General features: G+C 37.6%; 1 protein-coding gene across 4 annotated transcripts in view; it reads right to left on the bottom strand.

Moving 5' to 3' along the window:
• lrch3 (leucine-rich repeats and calponin homology (CH) domain containing 3) overlaps positions 1-22,177 on the bottom strand; it is a 57,419-nt gene that overhangs the window by 19,814 nt on the left and 15,428 nt on the right. For 3 of the 4 annotated variants that reach the window (XM_031902937.1, XM_002935151.5, XM_031902938.1), the window contains exons 2-15: positions 19,589-19,733; positions 18,492-18,618; positions 17,494-17,599; positions 13,584-13,720; positions 9,054-9,163; positions 6,752-6,845; positions 6,195-6,315; positions 5,973-6,112; positions 4,261-4,337; positions 4,026-4,112; positions 3,897-3,942; positions 2,935-3,081; positions 2,065-2,109; positions 1,223-1,276 (exon numbers count right to left, since the gene is read on the bottom strand). In XM_031902937.1, coding sequence (XP_031758797.1) covers positions 1,223-1,276; positions 2,065-2,109; positions 2,935-3,081; positions 3,897-3,942; positions 4,026-4,112; positions 4,261-4,337; positions 5,973-6,112; positions 6,195-6,315; positions 6,752-6,845; positions 9,054-9,163; positions 13,584-13,720; positions 17,494-17,599; positions 18,492-18,618; positions 19,589-19,733 — 1,436 coding nt within the window. The remainder of the gene's footprint in view (positions 1-1,222; positions 1,277-2,064; positions 2,110-2,934; positions 3,082-3,896; positions 3,943-4,025; positions 4,113-4,260; positions 4,338-5,972; positions 6,113-6,194; positions 6,316-6,751; positions 6,846-9,053; positions 9,164-13,583; positions 13,721-17,493; positions 17,600-18,491; positions 18,619-19,588; positions 19,734-22,177) is intronic. The other variant, XM_018094399.2, reaches the window with a different exon arrangement.

The following is a 22,177-nucleotide window of genomic DNA, read 5'->3' as shown; positions in this document are numbered from 1 at the left end:
ATGTGAGTTTGACACCCCTGACTTAGAGAGATCAAACAGATCTAAATATACAGTGCCAATGAAAAGTCTCTCAGTCCAGAAGAATTGGTTCTTAAAGCAAAAGAAAAATTAGCAACAGATAGAGGGTCTGTTATATTTTTTTATATTGTTATGAAATATAAATATTTTATTAGTGTGTTTCCTAAGCCAAACCTTTTTTTTATTGCAATCAATCTCAATCATGCCTTTGTCTATTCTTTCCAAAATGCTGACATATGCTGGAATCAGCTAGTCACAATGGGTGAAACGTGCGAGCAACAACCAGTTGTCTGTTGACTTTGCCCAGAATAAACACCTCACAAATAACTATACAGGCAACTATAAAAAAAAATATAAAAACAGATAACACCCACAACAGTTAAGTGGATTGCTATGCAATGCTACTCCTTTAAAGGGGATCTCCAGCCAAATGCAATTTTTTTCTTTTGCCTAATAAAAAAAGAGAATATTACTCTATCCAATGTTCTAATATACACCAGTTAAACATTTTCAAAGGTTTTTAAAGGTATTTGTAAATGTAATTCATTTTCTCTATGAATCACACATTCACTAGGGACAAAATAAACTTAAAATAAACTTGCCTGTATGGTTTTAGGGCACTGCCACACGGGGCAGATTTTTGGCCTGTACATAAACGCTGGCAGAGAATCTGCCCCTATACTCCTAAAAGCTTACAGATGTACCTGCAACCAGAGCCATTGCGTAGAAATTGAATACTCAAGCAGTTTTAAGCTAAAAACTGCTCTGTGTGCCTGCACCTGGACTGACACAATGGCTCTGGGTGGAGCAGGTCGGTTTAGGGGAAAACCAGAGTACCTACAGGAAACCCACACAAGCACAGGAAAAACATACAAAATCCTAGCACATAGTGCACTGGCTGGAACGGAAACCACAATCTAATGGTGTGATCCTGGGCAGCCACAAGAACAAAAAAAAATTGTGAGATGGTGTAAACTGTCCACAGGCACTGCATGTAAAATGTCCCTATGTGTTACTTTAGCCTACTTTACATGCTATTAGACTTGAAGAAGTCACATTTTTCAAGACACAATAAAAGGCAGTTCAGGGTAGAAAACGTTAACAGTCTTGGTTTATGCCATTCACATGCGATCTGCATCTCATGTTTCTGTGCAATATGTGTCATGCTACAAAAACTTGTGCCAGATTTCGTGCAAGTTCTTACCACTAACAAGGCACTATCATCTGTGTGCTGGGAACGTCTGGATGGAAAGGGACACTGGGATGGAAGTTGGAAGAGATGAAGGAATGTCAAAAACATAAAAAAATAAAATGCAAATACTCCAAAAAGAATCTAACATGGACAGAGACTGTTGATGGAATGGAGGGGTAGAGAATGACAAAACAAAAGGGATATTTCCTATGAAAACTGAAAAGAAACAAGAGTCTGTGTCAGGTCACATATTGTGGTGCAAATCTGAATGGCCTCTGGCCATTTCCGTTTGGCCATCACAGTTTGTAGCTTTAACTTATTTCCAAAGAATTTAAAATAATAGCAAGACATCCTATGATCCTATAATAGCAAGACAATTATTTTGAGTCATTGTATAAGTTACTTATTCCTTTTGACAGACATAGCTTTACTTCAGAAGGGATATCCTTAACATCTGGATTTATGACTTAAATGTAGGGTTAAAAAATTGAATTATTTCAAGGATATGATGCATAGTTACAGCAAATGTATTTCTAAACAATTTCAGTCACCTTTTCAAGAATCCAATTTCAACAATGCCTTGCATGTTCTCTCACTGAAAGACCTAAGATGAAGGGGAAGATGCAAGGCACTGTTCAAATTAGTATTGGCTGGAGGAGAGCTGAATTCTAATACATTCTTACTGTAGTCTAACTAACCGAGAAGGAAAAAGCAAAAGATAGAAACTGCTTTAAAATGCAAAAAAAAAAAAAAAAAGTTGGGGGGTATTTAGAAGACAATGTAATACTGGAATAAAAGTCATCTTTTAGTGTGTAAAAGAGTGTTGTTACTGGATGTTTGGTACTTAATCTCACCTGACTGCTGAGGATGCTCTTTCTCTCAGGGCTCATGGATGCACTCTGTGTAAATAACAAAGATGTTAACATCCAGCATCAAAGGACTTACAAATATTTATAAAATACAAGTATGGGATCTCTTATCTGGAAACCCGGTATCCAGAAAGTTCCAAATTACGGAAAGGCCATCTCCCATAGATCCATTATTAGCATATAATTCTAATTTTAAAAAATTATTTTCTTTTTCTATGTAATAATATCCTAAGATATAATTAACCCTTATTGGAGGCAAAAGAAACCAATTGGGTTATTCAATATTTGAATGATTTTTAGCAGACTTAAGTTATGGAAATCCAAATTACAGAAAGATCCCTTATGCAGAAAACACCAGGTCCCAAGCATTCTGGATAACAGGTCCCATATCTGTACCAGCCTGTAGCACGTAAGGCTGTATACAGCAAACATAACATTCACATGCAAATACTGACACTGCCCAATACAACTTACAGTCTAAAGGGGAGACAAAAAAAACAACAATGGGTATGTGCAAGATTAGGATTCAGCAAAGGGATGCATGTGGCACAGAGTATTGCCTTTTACAGGTATAAAGTGTCAAGTAAAACAAATGGTATGCTAGATGAGGGTTAATATTCTTACTACGTTTTTGTTTTTAGTAATATTTTAATTTTAACACCATAATGTAGGCAAAAGGCTAAAGGGTTATTGCATGCAGTAAAATGGCCAGTGTAAGATTAACAGCACTATCATACTCTCACAATTTTTATAAAACTAAGCACTGTGCAGTGTTTGACTCCCAAAGACAAAAAACATTTTTTCATTTAGTAGGTTAGATTTCCTTACAATTTAGGAATTATAAAGGAAACTTACTTTTAAGGAGCCAAGCAAAGAATTAGTCTGTGATAGCCCACTTCTTATTCTCTCTTCTTCATAACGCTGAGCTGCCATTTGTGCCTCCCTCCTTGTGCTTTCTAGCAAAATTCTCTTACGTTGCAGTTCTGCATCACCTTGTGTTACCTGTATAAAGTGAGCATATTATAATTATTATATAACTTGCAGCCAGAAAAATCTTGTATCAAACAGAGCTAACAGATGCCACTTGTATCTTGTGCATATAGTACCAAGTTGCTTGGAATTCTCAGTCACAGTACTTATTTTGAATAGGGCATGAGCAAATTATTTTTTCATTTGATACATCTTAACTGTACATTTTTTTAAAAGGACCCCAGGAAGATGTCACATTTTGATTTATGATGTAGAGACTTTGCAGCAGGGTGATAAATTAGTAGTGGCTTGCTTCCTTGTATTTATGGGTTAGTGTGGTAGTGTTTGTATGCCTATTTAAGTTCAATGAAATTGACAATATAATTCAGGCTTTTTTGTATTTTTCTGCATTGTACAGGTGAAGGTAAGGTTTCCAAATAGACAACAGTCCAAATATCAGCAAGATACAATTATACCTTTAGTAGCAACAGTATAAGCCCAAAACATGTTAAGCTATCAATTTAGGTACACATAATAAATAGATTTCACTTGAATGCTTTTACTTGTCTTTCTTGTGTGGTTAATCCCCACTCTCCCTTGCAGACACAGGGCATACACACTATAAACAGATATGTTCCCCTATATCCCAGGTCCTTGACCTGGGTTCTTTTACTCTTGTCCCTCAGTTTTTTTTAAATCAATAGTTATTTTAACCATCTTCAAACAATTTAAGAACAATAAGTGCTCACACTTACAAAAGAACAAATTCTAATACTACTGGCAACCTGCAACATACGAGATGGACTCCAAATAATTATCTACTTTTTTACGGACACAGAGATACTTACTTGGCTGGGTGCCATGGAAAGCAAGTAACTAGCATCCAGAGGTTGCCTAAAAAAGAATAAATATTCAGTTATAAGTTTCTTTACAGTATGAACTGACTAGTAACAAATGAGCTTAAACTATATGGATACCTTTCATTCTGTGTCCGTGGTGATATCTGCCTTTCCTTGTTGTTCAAAATGCTTAAGGATTCTGGTCTTCTCAGTTCTTCTCTTTCTCTGTAAAAGGTGACAGCATTTAAACATTTTGCTAAATGTGTGGCATTGAGTCACCAGAGTCACCAGAGTGTCTACCATGCTCACTACATAAGGCAAAGGCCTTATATTATTTCATAATGGTGGATATAAATGAATGGACACCACTAACCTAGTTCGATGTAAAATGACCTTTCCTTCAGCTGTTCTCTGATTCTCTTTCACTGGTGACTGTTTGACAGGAGATCCCTATAAAAAATCATAAGCTAGAATTAACCTATTGCAGCATGAGACTATAATCATAGTTGTAACATATACACACATACAGCAGGGAAAAAATAGTATTAAACACATCATTTTCCTATATAAATATATTTCCAATAGGGCTATTTTATAAAAAATCAAAACAAATAAAGTCATTAAATTATGTTTAATAAAGTGGAATAAGGGAATAACACAGGGAATAAGTATTGACCAGTATTTAGAAAGCAAACCTGCCCCCTTATCAGTGCAAATTAATACCAGCTGGTTTAGTCCTAATTGATGGCCTATAAAAAGGTTTCTCATTACAAAGGTATCACACAAGAAGCATCTTATGATTTGCAACCTTATTGTTGCAAAACATACCAATGGCATTGGTTACAGACATATTGCTAAGCTTCTGAATGTTCCAGTGAGCATCGTTGGGGCCATAATCCATTTAACCCTAAACCAGCTATGACCAGGAACTCAGAAGGGTTGTCTAAGAGAAAAGTATCACTTGCAGAGAGATTCAGAAAGACCTTGAATTAGCAGGTACATTTGTTTCAAAGAAAACAATAAGTAATGCACTCAACCGGAATGGCCTCTATGCACGCTCACGGCGCAAGACTCCACTGCTGAAGGAAAAGCATGTAGAAACTCATTTAAAGTTTCCTGCACAAAATCTGGACAAGCCAATGAAATTCTGGGAGAATATAGTCTGGTCAGATGAGACAAAATTGAACTCTTTGGATGTCATTGCACACACCATGTTTGGAAGAGAAATGGCACTGTACATCACCCCAAAAACATGGGAACATCATGGTGTGGGGCTGTTTTTCAGCATATGGTATGGGCAGACTTCATATAATTGAAGGAAAGATGAATGGAGAAATGTACCGGGACATAAAAATCTGCTGCCAACTACCAGGATGCTGAAGATGAAACAAGGGTGGAAATTTCAGCAAGACAATGATCCCAAACACACAGCCAAGGAAACTCTCAATTGGTTTCAGAGAAAGAAAATAAAGCTGTTAAAATGGGCCAGTCAATCACACAACTTGAATCCAATTGAAAATCTATGGAAAGAACTGAAGATAAGAATTCATAGAAGAAAGGTAGCCTAAATATTTTTGGTTTACATACTCAAACAAATGAATATTCAAAATGGGGACCTTAGATTGTAAGATCTTCTGGGATATAAGCTGATGTGAATGTTGTAAAAGCTCTGTAAAGTTCTACGGAAATGTATCGGCAATAAACTTCACACTGGGCTCCCAGGAGTGTCAAGGAGATAAAACAGCCATTCTACACAAACCTCTGTGACTGGCCTTCAGGTTGCTTTCCCTTGTCGCGGGCGACTAATCTCCTTGAAATGCCTTCCCACTGGTGAAAATGTAAATTGCCGGTGGGATGGCATACGTGGCACGGCGATTTTCCGAAGTCACGGAAGTTTCCTTAAGAGTATACTTCAGCGGCTTCGGCAAATTGCTGCGCCGCCTATGACATCCCACCAGCGATCTCCCCATGTGTTACAGCCCTAAAGGCTAGCTCCATAGTTTGGGAACCACTGCCAAGATAAGATTTCTACAAGCATGCTCAAAGATAATCCTGTACAAAAGTAATGCAAACACACAATCTCACCTCATTGGAGATTCGTCTTTCCTCTATGTAAGCCATAAATTGTGAGCTCAGGCTATTTCCTCTGGATAACCTATTGTCATCCTCCTCCTCCTCTGTAGCAGAACTATCTATATAGTCAATTTGATCCAAATCATGTTCCACTATGAAAAGAAAAAAACTAAGTTACCATACCGGTCTGCAATCAACCAGGCTCTTTTATAACATAAAACTGCCAGGCCTTACCACCACCGTTGGGAATAACAGAGTTGCTTCTGCTCTCTTGCAGATGATGTTCTCTCCGAAGTCGCTGCTCTCTGCCTGCATCACTATTTCTTACAGTTCCGTCTGACAATTCATCAGCCGGCTTTATGAAATAAAAGATTGAAATACTAAAATTACACCTCAAACCAGATTTTACGGTTCTGTATGTGCCTTCAAAACAATTGCTGTTTCCAGGTCAGATTTCATGTCCAAAATTGGTTAATTAGCCAATGAACAGGACTTTCCACTGATATTTTAAAAGTTTAGCCCTTCTGGAACCCAGAGCCCAGATCTGGAACATCCCTAAAAAAATGACACAGTCTTTAGGTCTACTGTATAATGATGAAAATAATAAAAATCCCCACAAGCACACCTGAAAAAACATGTTAGGGGTCGATGATAACTAAGTAGTGTTTTTATAATAAGGAAAATATTTAATTTCTTTGTTATATGAACAAATCAACCTATAATTTTCTGGTGGTAAAACATATTAATGAGAGAGACTATAGTGGAGAAGTTTTTTGAAAAGCAGTTTTTACCTCATTGCCAGACCACCTCTTGTCGCCACTATCCACACTGTTAAAGCCAGAGTCCAGAGCACCATACCGTCGTCCATTGTAGCCGTCATCGTGGCTGCAATGAGGAGGACACATGCTTTAAGACCTATTTAGGCTAGAAAACCATGGACAAATACCACAACACATTCACTAGTGATGATTTGTTTGAAAGGGAATCCTCTTTGGGATTAAAAAATATAAGTTAAGCTTTTTAGAACACCCAACTGTGACACTTGACATGACTAAGCTGTTTGCAACAAGAAGAGCATATTAAAGGAACAGTTACACCAAAATATGAAAGTGTTTTAAAGTGATTAAAATATAATGTACTGTTGCCCTGCACTGGTAAAACTGGCGTGTTTGCTACAGAAACACTACTATAGTTTATATAAATAAGCAGCTGTGTAACCATGGGTGCAGCCATTCAAGCTGGAAAAAAAGAGAAAAAGGCACAGCGTACATAGCAGGTAACTGATAAATTCTGTAGAATATAATGGTGTTTTATCTGTTATCCACTAAGTCACCTGTGCCTTTTCTCCTGAATGGCTGCCCCCATGGCGACACAGCAGCTTTTGTTTATAATCTTATCTATAGTATTTGTAAAGTTTAATATAATATCTTATATTCTCATATCGATACATTCATATATACGTGTACTTTGGTAACTTTGATATACTGCGATGCTTAGCATATCAGGTTCCATTTTAGAAATGTATCTCCATATTTTAACTGCAAACAGCAAGGCTTCAACAATAATAGTTGTTTATCCCAAATAGTACCCTTGCACAGCTTGCACCTTGTGAAATATACGGCACTTATCTGTGCACTGACGCATCTTTTTGTCCTCTTTTAAATTCCTGTCCTGCACCTGCCATCCTTGAAGACTATCCTTGAAGCTAATGAGATCCTAATTTATTTTTTTATGATACATTTCTTTGTATCTGCACGTACACCAAAGGTATAAAAGCTATGAGCACGTAAGAATAAAATGAACAAGTTTGAACTTCCATTGTGGTTGCGTCCTTCTTGTTCCCGTAATTACGTCTTTGTCCTGGCAGGAGAGCTCCCTTATGTCCCTACACTTACAGTCTGCGGTCAGGAACCCTAACAATCTTATCTTAAAAATGGCAAAAAAATATAATAAAGCCTATTAAGGAAACAAGAAAAATACTAAAATTTGGGTACATGTGAAGACACATGATAGATACTCCCCTTTCAGCTAATTATTTCAATGTATTTTTACTTAGCAGCACAAAGCCACAATTAAATAGAAAACTATACCCCAGAACAATGTGGGTCTCTAAAAAAAATATATTGCATAAAAACAGCTCATATATAAAACCTTGCTACATCTAAATAAACCATTTTCATAAATATATACTTTAGTAGTATGTGCCATTCATTGGGTAATCTTAAATATAAAATTGGCATTCTAAAAATTAAGGGTCACCTCCTGGGATAATAAAATTCATGGTGCACCCAATCATGTTAGATCACACAAGCCAATTAATAGACACATTTTACATGCCCTTTGTAGCTGGTACCAGCTTTGTAGTTGGCATTTTATTTATTTATTTTAAAACCTTTGCATGCACTTTGTGCTAGGCAGTTTCCTTTTACAACTTATATGAAGGTTTCTAAAATTTCTTTGTAAACTAAGTTTGTTATGTAAGTGAATAATTAAGGGCTCAAAATACAACAGTAAACAATGCTTTTCAAATAGGATCAATGTGGTTTACAACTTTTTAATGTAATAATGTAAATAAATGATTCCCCCCCATACTACTGTACTATAAAATATATAGAAGTTCTTTTTGATGATTTTGTCTCTTTCATTGACCTCTATTGGACTTTTAGTGACCAGAAAAGAAGCCAGAACACCACACTTCTTCAAAGATAGAACCATTCAAATATTTATGTAATATACAAAATACTCCTACATAGGAGGTAAACCTGCTTTTCCTACGCCCTTTTCAATTGAGTGATGCAGCAGCAAGCGAATTTGCAAAGCAAATGTAAACTATGCTGCAGTGACAACTGGAGAGCCTCAGCCAGGCCTAAAACATACTTTAAATATTTTCAGGATTAGCTTATGGCTGGTTGCCTGGAGATATCATCACATTACCTTTGCAAAATATTTTATACTATGTTTCAGAGGGCAACTAACCATGATCCAGTAGTGTGTAAAGCAAAACATGAAATCAAAATAATAATGCTAAAGTGAACTGATTAGTGGTCAAGAAAATAACAATCACAATACCCATAAATCAGCTTAATATCTTACCAAGAGCCAAAGCCATGTGTTCTTCTATCAAAATCAGGAATATCGGGGGCACTCTTGCAGGCTTCAATATTCAAATATTTGAATATATGGATTTTACCTTTGATACATATCTGTTTAAATTTAAAACAAATTGCAAAGGTCAGACATCACTGATTAATGAGGCATAGCAAGCTTACAAAATACTGTAAATGATTGTGCCCTCTTTGCAGATCTCAAAGTCCTTGAAATGGACTGAAATAATTGTTGTGAATGGGGTACAGTGTAACAAAAAACAAAAAAGGGGGGGGGGGAGGGCACACAAAGCATAGGCAAAGGCAGTTGAAAAGTGCAGTTTACGCAAATTCAATAATATAGAAACTACTCCATGTTTGGTTCTTGTGAGGTAGTTAATTAGATTACCAGGGTACAGATAGTAAACTGCACATAATGGACTTCTTTAATGGATATCTTTAAGCCAAAGCAGCCACAACAAATAATGAAGACAGGGGTCTGAAGATACAGAGCTTATCATTTATTAAACTATATGTAAATTAAGGAAAACTATACCCCCGAAACAATGTAGGTATTCCAGTTTGGCGAGATTCTTTAATAGGTCACTTAACCCAATATAAACTGTGTGAAAGCACAGCAATTCCAATTGCAAGAATTGGCAGTATGTACTTTCTGCATTAAATTTATTAAATTTATTTTGCAATAAAGTATTACAAAATTACTTTTCACATACAAAGTATTTACATTTAGCGAGAGGGAAGCGCTTAAACCAGCAACAAGTAATGGTGAGCACGGACTAAAATTTGCCCAATTTTATGTACTACTAGAGTTTGAGGTCGGGGGCACATAGACACCCAGACCATTACATTAAAGCAGGGCTGTCAAACTGGCGGCCCGCGACCCCCCTCTGTGTGGCCCCCCACCTGTCTGGCTCAGGCCCGAATTTGTGGCGAGGCCACAAAGGCCCGGGCCTAGGGCGGCACAAATTTAGGGGCAGCATGCCGCCTCGCCGGAATGAAATTTTGCTCCCATACGGAGCAGTGGGGATTTCTCCCCACTCCTACGTATGGGAGTTAAATTCCTGCGCATGTGCGCTTGCGTCAACGCAGCGCGGGGGGGCTTGTTCGCGCATGCGCAGGGGGCACGAATGGGGGACGGCCTAGGGGCGGCTGGTTTTGAAATTCGAGCTAGTCTGGCTGCTTTGATGGTTTACCTTTGTGGAAGATTTAAATGGTATCAGTACTGAGGATAAATGGCCCCCTGCATGGTTCACACCTCATATTCAGGCTGTAATCCCCCTGTATTGTTTAAATATGTAATCTCCTGTACTGTTCACACCTTTTAATCCCTGCATTGTTCACCCCCTGCATTGTTTACACCTCAGGTTCAGGCTCAGGCTCTAATCACCCACACTGTTTCCCTGTTCACACCTTAGACTGTGTCAGTGTATGCTGTCTGTGTGTGCCATACACACAGGCAGCATAGGGCAGAGAGGGTATGGCACAAACAGGCAGGGTAGGGCAGGCAGAGTATGTGCCATACTCTGCCTGATCTATGCTGCCTGTGTGTCCCATATTCTGCCTGCCCTACCCTGCCTGTGTGTGCCATACTCTGCCTGCCCTACCCTGCCTGTGTGTGCCATACTCTGCCTGCCCTACGCTGCCTGTGTGTGCGCTATACTCTGCCTGCCCTATGCTGCCTGTATTTGCCATACTCTGCCTGCCCTATGCTGCCTGAGTGTGCCATACTCTGCCTGCCCTATGCTGCCTGAGTGTGCCATACTCTGCCTGCCCTATGCTGCCTGTGGGAGGTGAACCTGGCAGGGGTTTGTTCTGGGAGTTTGTTATCAGTTGAAAATAGTCATTATATGGTCCCTAAGATGTGTAATTATGTGCTGGGGGTTGCTGTGCTATCCACAGGGGAAGAGGAGGCATAGGGATTTAAGGTTGTGTCTTAATATAACATAATATAATTCTTTCACATATGAATGAAGGGCGATATCCCTACAGTGCTGCGCTACCACCATTAATGTGGGTATAGTCTTAAAAGCTCTTGTGATAACATGGGTGTGGTTTCAAATGGGTGTGGTTTAAAAAGGGGGAGTGGTCAAACTGGCTTTGATTATCGGCTCTCTACCGCGTTGGCCAGAAAAATTCCGGCCCTTGGTACCACAGAAGTTGGACAGCGCCGCATTAAAGGGTCAGTAATGATTATGACAGTTGCAAAAGTCTATTGGGCTTATTTATCAATTTTAGAGTTTGTAAATTCAAGTTTGTTTTTCCAAACTGAATAAACTCACAAACTCAAAACTCTAATATCTCGAATTCAACTCCCTTTGACTTCTATAGAAACAAGCTTTTAGATGGCAAATTTTTACATTTGAGCTTTTGGGTTTTTTGCACTTAAAAAAATACCAGACATTCAAGTTTTTGAATTTGAGTTTTTTTTAGCACAAAAAAACTCAATTAGTGGGGGGGAAAAAATCAAACTCGAACGTTGATAAATCTCCCCATAGGTGTAAATATCATTCCAGGCAACATTTTCATATACACTAATTAATAAATATCAATAGTTTTAAAGACGTCCTTCCCATAAACTGTTGTGTTTTTTGCATAGTGAAAAAAAATGGCAAATGAACAGCTTTCCAAAAAACATTAAATAATTGAAATGGTTTTAAAACTATTTAAAAAATTGTTGTTGAAATGACTATTTATCCATTGCTGTTCTCTGGTTCTGACTCTTAGGAATAGTTCAGTGTAAAAATGAAACATGAAACTGGGTAAAATAGATAGCAACCAATCAGTGATTAAGGGGGGGGGGCGCATGGGGCATGACTGCTCAAATAGCTTTTGAATCTGACCTGCGTGCTCACAAACTAACTGAATAGTTATGTCCTATGTGGCCCCCCTAAAGTCACTGATTAACTAAGAGGTTAGAGAGCTGAAATCAGTGTTCTGGCTATTACGTTAGACATCTGCCCACTCCAGCCTTTATATTACTTTTTTGTCTAACTATATTAGAAATATTTTTGATTTTGCCAGTTTACCCAGTTTTATTTTTAAACTGAACTGTTCTTTTAAAACCACGTAAAAAGGAGTCAGTTCTGCTATAGGTATATCCTTCACTTAGTGGAAGTGCAAAGAATGTGAACAGCAAGGCCTTTTTTTAGAAAAAAAAAATACATTTAAATTACACTATATATCTTTAATTCATGTATACAGAATGTTGCGCAGAATTTGATTTTTTTTCCACTTTGTAAAAGAAAAAAAACTGTAGCCATTATTGAAAGTAGTATATATTTTTCTAAACTGTTTCAAAAGAACCAAAGAACAAAAAGGGATAAATACTGTTTATCAGTTACAGTCTATTTACAAATAATCTTTAAAACTGTAAAAATTGTATTAATACATTGAAAGGTTATAGAATTACATTTCTTCTGTATGAAGATTAGCTTTAACTGCAAGTGATATACACAAGTAATGTGCAGAATTTTGCACATCACTTGCAATTACTGCCAGCTGATTATATATATATTTTACAAAGGAGAATACAACTGATTTGAAAAGCTACATGTTTCTGAGAAATTTCAAAGATATAATGTAGTTTTATAGACATTCCTGACTTGTATAGATTATACCCTAAAATGGGACTAAGTTTGACAAAATTTTGGTGGATACTCAACCTGGCTGTATTAAGCAATACAGTCAGCAGTTACAAGGGCAAGTAAGATTTTGGCCTGTATTAATTTAAAAGGAGTTATAGATTTACATGGAGAGGGTATTTTTTCCCAAAGCACTGGTTAGGCCTCATCTTTAATGTGCAGTTCTGTTTTAGTTTCCAAAGAACAACTAAGCTGGTATTGTTATGAAAGGTCTCAGTTATAAATAAAGACTTGGGGTTGAGTACACTGAAGAAGAGGTACCTGAAGAGGGGCTATCACATCAACTATAAATATATAAGGGCACCAGTAGATCCTTTCAGCAGATATATGTAATCCATTCAGGTTACAGCAAACAAGGTTTTAAGGGTTACAGAAAGATACATTTAATAGACATTTTGCAATCCTCTGGAACTTCTAGCGGTTAAGGAGGTTTCATTTAGACAAAAAGGTAAAGCTTCATGGATATGTATCCAAGACACAAATTACTAGGTTACTATGAATTGAGATAGCTATCCTATGTAATACTATCTAATCTAAAATGCGAAATTATGTCTTTCAAAACCGCAAAGCGTTGCTAAAATTCAGTTTATGAAGTTTAGAAATTTGCCTCAAGACTTGTAGTTTACAGAATTTTATGTTGAGCATGCCAAATACTTAGGTAATCCTAAACATATTTGGGAATTCAGATGAACAGCATTCATAGTTGAGATGTTTTACCTCAATATTAGAAACCCCTGACAATATACTATTGTCTTTTTTTCAACTATCTATCTTTGGGAAAGAAAATCATTCAACACACAGTTTTTACATCGACACGTACATGAAGTTTGATAATGTATGGTAATATAAATGAATACATCCCTGATGAGCACACTCACCTGTGCTGGTGGAGACTGCAGAGGATTGTTATCAAGCATGATGGTCTGGAGGTGCCTTAAGTTTCGATAACACACCGGAATACAAGTAACTTTATTACAGGAAAAATCCAAGCGGACTAGTGGCAGTTCTGCAAGTTCTAAACAGAATGAAATAAAATTTGAGTATTTAGTAATACAAAACACTGGCCTTTGTTTCCTTACAGAGCACAGCTCAAACATTCATACATTACATTCAGCCTCTTTTGGGAACAATTAAATAAAAATCAAAAGGTGAATGAGGTATATACATTAACAAACTATTATTATTAAGGTGCCAGTAGAGATAGAGAAAATAACCCTAACTAGTTTAACTAACCTACGGTAACTAAGCAGCAAAAGAAAATTCCCGACACCCCTGCCATTGGGTGGGATGCTGCACTACTGATGGTACGGGCCTACGAGAAAATGATTTTCTGGTAAAAAAAAATCTTCCTTTCTCTGTACAGCCCTGTCAGTGCAGAACAACTGGGGATGTACCCAAGCCATCAAAAAAATGGGGGGGAACTACTAACTCATAACACTAACTCAGAATTAGATGCCTACGACTGCCGTAGTACCCAGCTTTCTACCAAAAACTGTATCTGCTGATGCCAAGACATCCAATTTGTAAATCTTTGAAAAGGTGTGAGGTGAACTCCATTGGGTTGCTTTGCAGATCATGTCCAGGGGTGTCTGGTTGTGTAATGTCCAAGATGTTGCTCAGTTCTCTGTGGAATGGGCTTTCAAGTGTAAAGGCGTCTCTCTGTCCACTGCGATATAAGCCTGGGGGGGGGAAGGGGGCAAGGGGCGTGGCATCAGAGGAGCCGCCTTAAGGGGCAAGAAACACCCCTGTACGAGACTCTGGTAGCGAAGCACAAGGCCACTAACAGAACTACCTTGCAAGTGATGAACTTGATGTGCACCAAAGCCATTGGTTTAAAGTGTGGTTTTTGAATGCAGAGAGGACAAAATTGAGGTCCCACGGGGGTAAAGGGTTCTTTGTGGGGTGAGTGAAGCGTCTGGAAGTACTGCCAAACCTTGGGCATTAGAGCCCATTGCGATTGAAATGATACGGAGAGTGCAGATGCACTAGTTGCACCCTGGGAAGGGCAGTTTATTTACACCTTTCCCCTTGATGGTCCTTCATCCTGGTCATGAAGCGAGGCAGTCATGTGTTGAAGTGAGTTGCCATTGTGCAGAAGCATTTTCCTCTAAAGTAGATGATTTACTTTCTTCAGAAGCTATGAAGGAGTGGCTTAGTGATTTAGGTTTGTGAAGCTTAGGTGCTCTTTATATAGATGGCAGTTGCTGTGCCTGAGCTTATACTGTCTGGTGTAAAGTTGTTTGTATAGTAGTTTGGAACCAGGATAGGAATTCAAAGAAACCTTGTAGATCTTGTGGCTGTACTGCAGGGTTTTGTATGGTCTCTTTAACATCTGGGGCTGTATCACCTACAGTATGAGAAAAAATCTCCCGAGGTGCATGTACTTGTGCCTGAGTTGTAACTTGGCAAGGGCTTGCCAAAGAATCTGAGTTAGGGGAAGGAGACCTTGAGCGCTCCTTGCGTTTGCTTTTTTCTGACCTTGGCTTTTAACTTACAAGGTTTGTCAGTCAGGTCAATATCTTCAGTGAGGGAGAGTATTTCCTCATCAGCAGATGCCAGAGTGGAGGTTAATGATGCTGTAAATAAGCACCAGAGAATTTGTACTGCAACTCTTGTCTTTGCTCCTGCGTAACGCAAAGACGTTGTGTCCCGGTGCCAGAAATTTGTGCAGTGACGTCATCTTGAGTACCAAGATGGCTGCTGCATACTGACTACTCCGCTTGAGAGTACAGTTCGCTTCAGTGGGAGTAGCAAGATGGCAGCCAAATTTAGCATAACAGTGTGGTATAGAGCTCACCCGATTCCAGCAAAGTTGGGAGCATGCAAGGGGTTTGGGGCTCTACCCCATGGGAAGCACACCATTAAGCAATTGTCCTTGATAGAATGTTCGTAAGGGGTCAATCATAATGAATCATGGGGAGCACACTGTTGCAGTGGCTCAACCAACAGGGGGGAACACTTCATAGCAGAACTCAGAGTATTGTAAGGGCTCAACCAAGTCAGGGGATACCTCTTCAGGAGGAAGCACTCTGGGTTCAAGAATTGTTAGTATATGGGGGTGCACTGTGGACTAAACCTGATTACATACTTCCTGCAATCATCCTTAGCTCTACCTGAGAGCAGAATTTTAAATCCAGTGAATAAGACTGAATAATATGTAGAAGAAGAATTATTGCTGCCAGGACAAACTAAACAAAACTGTCGATAGGTGGAGACAAAGGAAGAGGATGAGAAGGAAGAGTCCATCCTGCAGAGAGGAGCAACCTAATCCCAGTTGTCCTGCACTGACAGTATGGGCCTATGAGAAAAGGATTTTCTGGTAAGAAAATCTTGATTTTTTTGTGCTATATGGGCTTGCCATGAAAGGTAGAGCTTTACGAAGAAAAAAAGTTAACACTATGGGTAAAGCATGTTGCTATGCTATTGCAAAAGCAAAGAAAGTCTCATGCACCATTACAAACCATAAAAAAGGCTGTCTTGGCACTATGACACATATGTATATTCAATATTTGTGGGAATTACATATTCATAATTTCAAATTTTTGATGTTTTTGGCTCGGATACTCCTGTATATGAACCCATATTTCATCTCTACAATGCTGCATGAGATGAAATAAACTATGGTTTTTTTAATACACAGCAAGAAAAATCTGAAGAAAAATAAATTGCTTCAAAACGTAGACAAAAAAGTGTTTTAGTACTATAAAACCCAAATAGAAATGATAAAATTCATATATATATATTGAAACTTGATCTTTGACATGCTTTGAAACAGAATACGTCCATTTTGCTTTAAAAATGTATTCCATTAAGTAGAATAAACTTGCACTATAATAGAAAATACTTTTTAAAACTCTAGCCAAGGCACACTTTCTAAGACACAACGGTATACATACACACAAATAAAAAGATCCACTACTTTGGCTTGGTCAGAAAAAGGCAGATATTAAGAAGTACCCAGAAGATGGGCCATACTGGGTTGATCCACAAGAACTTGGGAACCAGTGAAACACTGTTAGCCGAGTATTAGATGGAAAAAAATCATGCCTTCGTTAAAGCTCCTTGTATTGAAGCAAAACACATATCAGGAATTAGTGGAAGAGTATATATGCTGAGGACTTCCCATACCAGTCAGTTGAACTGAAGAAGCTGCTCGGATGAGTAGTGAAACGTCTTCAATGATTACTTAACAAGTCCAGTTGCTTTAAATTTATTTATACTAGATATACCATGACCTGGATGAATGAAAATCTTCATAGACACATATCAGGAATCTATTTTTTATTAGGGAACATACTTTAGCACTATGGGATCACTATCCATTTGGGATCTATCCATAGTAAATTGACCCTTATAGGCAGCCATGCGCATGAGGCAATTGTTTATTATGTGCAAGCATGTGTTCCTTTCTGGTATAGGTGGCTTAGCACTTGTGGGTGGCATATACCCTCCTTCAGACCCCACTAAGGGCTTTGCGATTAATTGCAGGATAAGAGCTTCCCAAGATCCATAGTAAACAGCAGACTTGACAACAAAATCACTGACCCAGAAGAAAAAAAGCTTCACACACACCCATTCTTTTTTTTCAGATGTCCCTGTGCACATATGCAGTAGATGGCCGGGCATTTTTTGCCCCAAAAGGAGTGGAGGTAGACCTAATGCAGTCCATTACTCTTGGGGAAGATAAAGTGAGATAAACATCAGATTCTGCTTACCGATGATCGTTACCACCTTCATAAGCTAATTTAAGAGAACCTGCAGAGAAGAGGTTAGCTCTCTACCACTTACCATGTGGTAGTTGCACCAAGTGGTTTCTCCTGATGTTTAAGTCCCTTAAGGATTCTAACTTTCCAATTTGTGTAGGAATTGTCTGAATTTCATTGCAGCTTACATCCTGAAACATCAAGAAAAAAAAAATTAAGGTAGGAAATACAGATATTAAATAATAATCTCCACTGATATTAAATTGACTCAAATATTTGTCTACAAGACACACTATAAGCATTGATTTTTTTTGTTAGTTTTAAGAGTGGATACTGGTAAGGTTAGAAAATGGTATCACACACCTATTTAAAGTTTGAAAAACAATCTTACCCACAAGAATGTAACACACCAGTACATCAAGATTCTGTTTAAAGACTGTAGCACAGAGAAACATTTTCACAGAATGACAAATTTAGTTTTTATGTATTACCTTTACAGCCTAAATTACAAAATAAAGTTAGATGGACAAAAAGTTTGAATATGATAAAGTACTATAGATACAAGTATAGGACCAGTTATCCAGAATGCTCGGGACCTGGGGTTTTCCGGATAAGTGGTCTTTCTGCAATTAAGATCTCCATATCTTTAGTCTACTAAAAATGTAATCATTAAATAAACCCAATAGAACTGTTTTGTCTCACATGAGGATTATATCTCAGTTGAGCTTGACTACAAGGTACTGATTTACTATTACAGAGAAAAAATTTGAATTATTTGATTAAAATGGAGTCTATCGGAGAGGGTCTTTCCATAATTTGGAGATTTCTGGATAACGGATGCCATACCTGTACAGGATCTAATATCCAGATTGCTTGGGACCTGATGTTTTTAAGATAACGTTTTTTTCCGTAATTTTGGTCACCTTAGACTTATACCTTAAGTCATCTAAAAAAATATGTAAACATTAAAAATGCATTTTTTATGCCTCAAAGAGCCATTGTTAGGGTCACAGTTTTATAGAAATCAAACAGGCCATTTCCTTCCTACCTATAGTAGGACACAGATATTCTTGGCAGACCTACCAGCTCAGTGAGATTCCTTAATGCTCCAATCTCTTCTGGCAAAGAGTCTAGCTTGTTGTTACTGACAATAAGAACTTTCAAGGGAAGGCTGCAGAGGTGTCCAGGCAGTGAAGTGAGCTGATTGCGACTTTAAAAAAAAATTTGGGGGGGGGAAAAACATTACAGTGCAAAAGAATAATGCAATAATTCTCATTTAAAGTAGAATATACACACATAGGTAACTGTGGAATTATTTTGTTTTGCTTTAAAGATAGTATGCTAGCAGCACCAAAAATAATAGTACTGCATAAAACCATTAATTACCTAGCATTCATACCCTGTTCTGAATACAGCAGATGGTAACAAATTCTAATCTAGGGAGCGCCTGTCAGAATGTATCAATGGAATGACTGCTGGTACTCAAACTGCGGTGACCATCACGCAATTACACAACATAATGTAATAATCATTAGGGTAGATAAATATACAACATGGTCTAAAGTATTTTAATACCCCTTCTAAAACACTAAATTCAAAGTTCTAAATTGAGGCAACAATGTCAGACAAAAAACTATAAGGTACATGGCATTTATTAAAGACTAGCAGCAAAAATCAGTGCCATTGGAATATGGAGTACTGGAAACGCATTGTTTAGGTTGATTATTGGTGCTCCATCATCTAACAGATGAGCCTGAGTTTGGCAGATGGTAGAGCATGTTACCTGCCTGAATGTGCGATAGCAACTGTAAAATTGGTAGAAAGGGAACAATGGTGTTAGAGACCCTAGTTCCAAGCAACCTTTAGCTAAACAGTTTGGTGAATGCCCCTTTGCACAACTGTTTTGTTGAAATGGGAGTAGAAGAACTCAACTGCAATCCCCAAAACATATTTTACCTTATCATTTATAAAGTTGTAGGGGACTGAATACTGAGCAACTCCCAAAATGCAAAATTCTAAATCCCCCCCAGGCCTGTAAGTCAGCAAATTTCATGAGACTTTGTACGCAAATGATGAAAAATACATAAAAAAAGCAAAAGTATATGACTGTGCAAATATAACTTGCCTTATTATTTGGTGTCAGCTACTATTTAGTATGTATTACAACATGGAGCTGTTACCTGATATTAAGGAAGGACAAGGCCTGTAAATTTAGGGTTGCTTCTGGCACATGTCGTATGCAGTTCTGGTAGAAGCTCAGAGTCTCCAAGGAGACATAGTTGCAGATCTCGGGTGGAATCTCACATAGTCTATTCCGAGATAAATCTATGAGAAAGATAATTATGTCATAATTAAAGTTTTACAATCATGGAGGGCATAAAGAGAGATTTCCATAAAATAAATTTTTAAGGAAATAAAAGACTGGCCTTAAAATGTGGCTAAATCTCCCATTTTCACACAGCACAGATCACTTGAGCTAATGACACAGAAGAAATCTTGTAGTGATGAACAGGTTGAAAATTTTTCAACCTGTGCTAAGCCTAGCCTGCCCTTATCCAACACTAACCCGGCAAAGGGTGTTGGGGAGGGTTGGAGGAAGGCGGAGGTAGTGAAGTGTGGGGGAGTCAGGCCTGCGACTCACAAGGAAAGCAGCTGGTCGGCACAAACTAGCTGAACAACAAGCCCTGCGGGTTTAGGCTCAACCTGCGCATACCTTGACTTGGATTTTTGAACAAAAGTCCACCTGCCACTACTCTGTATGCATCAGCCAATTTCTATTAAATAACATAATAACATAAGCAGATAATTAAGAAAGCAACCAAATAAAATTGCCATGGAATCCTAGGATTCATTACATATGTAGTCAACAAACCATGCTGGCCAGGCAATTCCATTATGATCAGACTGATTGTTCTGATTGGCCTTTCAAACCAGCCCTTGCATTGCATTGTTTACAACTGAAACTATCAGCAATAATACTATGACTCATAAATAGGTTAATTTGTTCACCATGCATTTCTGTAATTTCCCCAAGCTTTACATTCAGAATTAAAATACACACACACAAAATAAATTAAGCCTTTCCGACAAAAAAATGACGACATTTTTAAAGCATAGGGCTATGCTTTAAAGTGTGTGGCAACATAGCAGCCACAAGGCAGAGAGACATGTTATAGACTAAAGGATTCTCAAAAGCATTAGCTGCACTTTCATGGGAACAGAAGATGATGCGTGTTTTATCAGGGAGGTTATGAAAAAAAAAAAAAAAAAAAAAAGCATCTTACAAGTCTCACCTTATTTTTTATGATTTTTTTTTCTCACTGATCCAATGATCAATGTAAGCTCTACCCACGACACAACACCTTCAAGACATTTTTCTCAAAGAATTAGCAGGCACGACTAGAGCAGACTGGCTATTTATACAAAGGATGTATCTTCCTTTGCAAATATATGAAAACATACATACTTACACTCCTCATTGGTTCAAAGATCAGCATAAAAAATGTGACACCATGCTAATATATAGCTAAAACGGTGTTTTGCCTGTTACTATATTGTTCTAGAAAGTTTAAAGATTACCAGCAATTAAGTATTAAAACAACATTTTCCTTCAGTAAAATGAAACAAATTTTAACCAAAATTTGTGCAAGACAAGAAAAGTCAATAATATTCAGTTTGCTGCATAATGCTGTACAAACCGTGTCCTATTTATGCATAAGCTCTGTACATCTGTAGCATAGCTCAATTTTTCAAGCCACCATAATTTTTCATGATAAAGTCAGACAAAGGAGACAAAACTCGTGCCACAAATGCAAACATTCCTACTTATACTTAAAGGAATACTTTCCTGTTGTACATGGTATCTGCTATGTAGGTGCACTATGACCCTATTCTACTTGAATTTCTGTCCCTTCATAGAAAGCAGTATTAATGTTTCTGAAGCAAAAACACAACTTTAACAGAGAAAGGAACAGATGATATTTATATGCTTGTAAAACAATTTTTGCATTACTGGTGCATTTAAATCTATGTGAGGGTGAATAATACACACAATTAAAGACACAGAAATGTTTAACTGCATTACAAGATTCACAAATAGTGCTTATCCCCTTATTGGTGCTTCTCTGTTACAAATATAAAAACACTATTCAGATTATAAACATTACAAAATTCAAAGACTATTATAGGATACAAATTAATGAATTTTAAATTTGCTACTTTATAGAAAGAGCATTACATTGTAAAACAAGAATAGTATTTTCTCTTTACTCATGTTGAAGTTGGGGGTATTATGGTAAATGTGCACAGATGACTTGGCAAAGCACCAAAACTTTCCAGGACTTCTGTAAAAAGACTGGTTTATTCTTTCTTAAAATGAGGAAGTACTGGCCTTGTTTATTAGGCACAATGCAGTCTTTTTCAGATGATGTCACTGTATGGAGGATGGCCTGAAGGAATTAGTAAAAGAACATAGAACTTTTCATGGCTATACTCCCCCTCTACAATAAATAAGTCTCTGTTGGAACGCAACTTGTGGGACACTGAAAGCAAGCTTTATGAAGCTGGAATACAGAGAACAGCTCTGAGGCAAAATTCCATTGTCACAGACCAACAAACTATATGAACATTAAAGCTATACGGACATCAATAAATAGAGGAAACTCACCCTAGTAAGTTGAACTAGCAAGGAAGGAGCCCCCCTCCTTAAAATTAAGCCCAGTGTATTAAACTTTAATAGATGCATAAACATAACATTTTTTAATTTTACT

This window comes from Xenopus tropicalis, chromosome 5, assembly GCF_000004195.4.
Source record: "Xenopus tropicalis strain Nigerian chromosome 5, UCB_Xtro_10.0, whole genome shotgun sequence".
In the NCBI taxonomy this organism is placed as follows: Eukaryota; Metazoa; Chordata; class Amphibia; order Anura; family Pipidae; genus Xenopus; species Xenopus tropicalis.
Note: the sequence above shows the minus strand (reverse complement) of the source record. Positions and strands in the feature narration are given on the sequence as shown.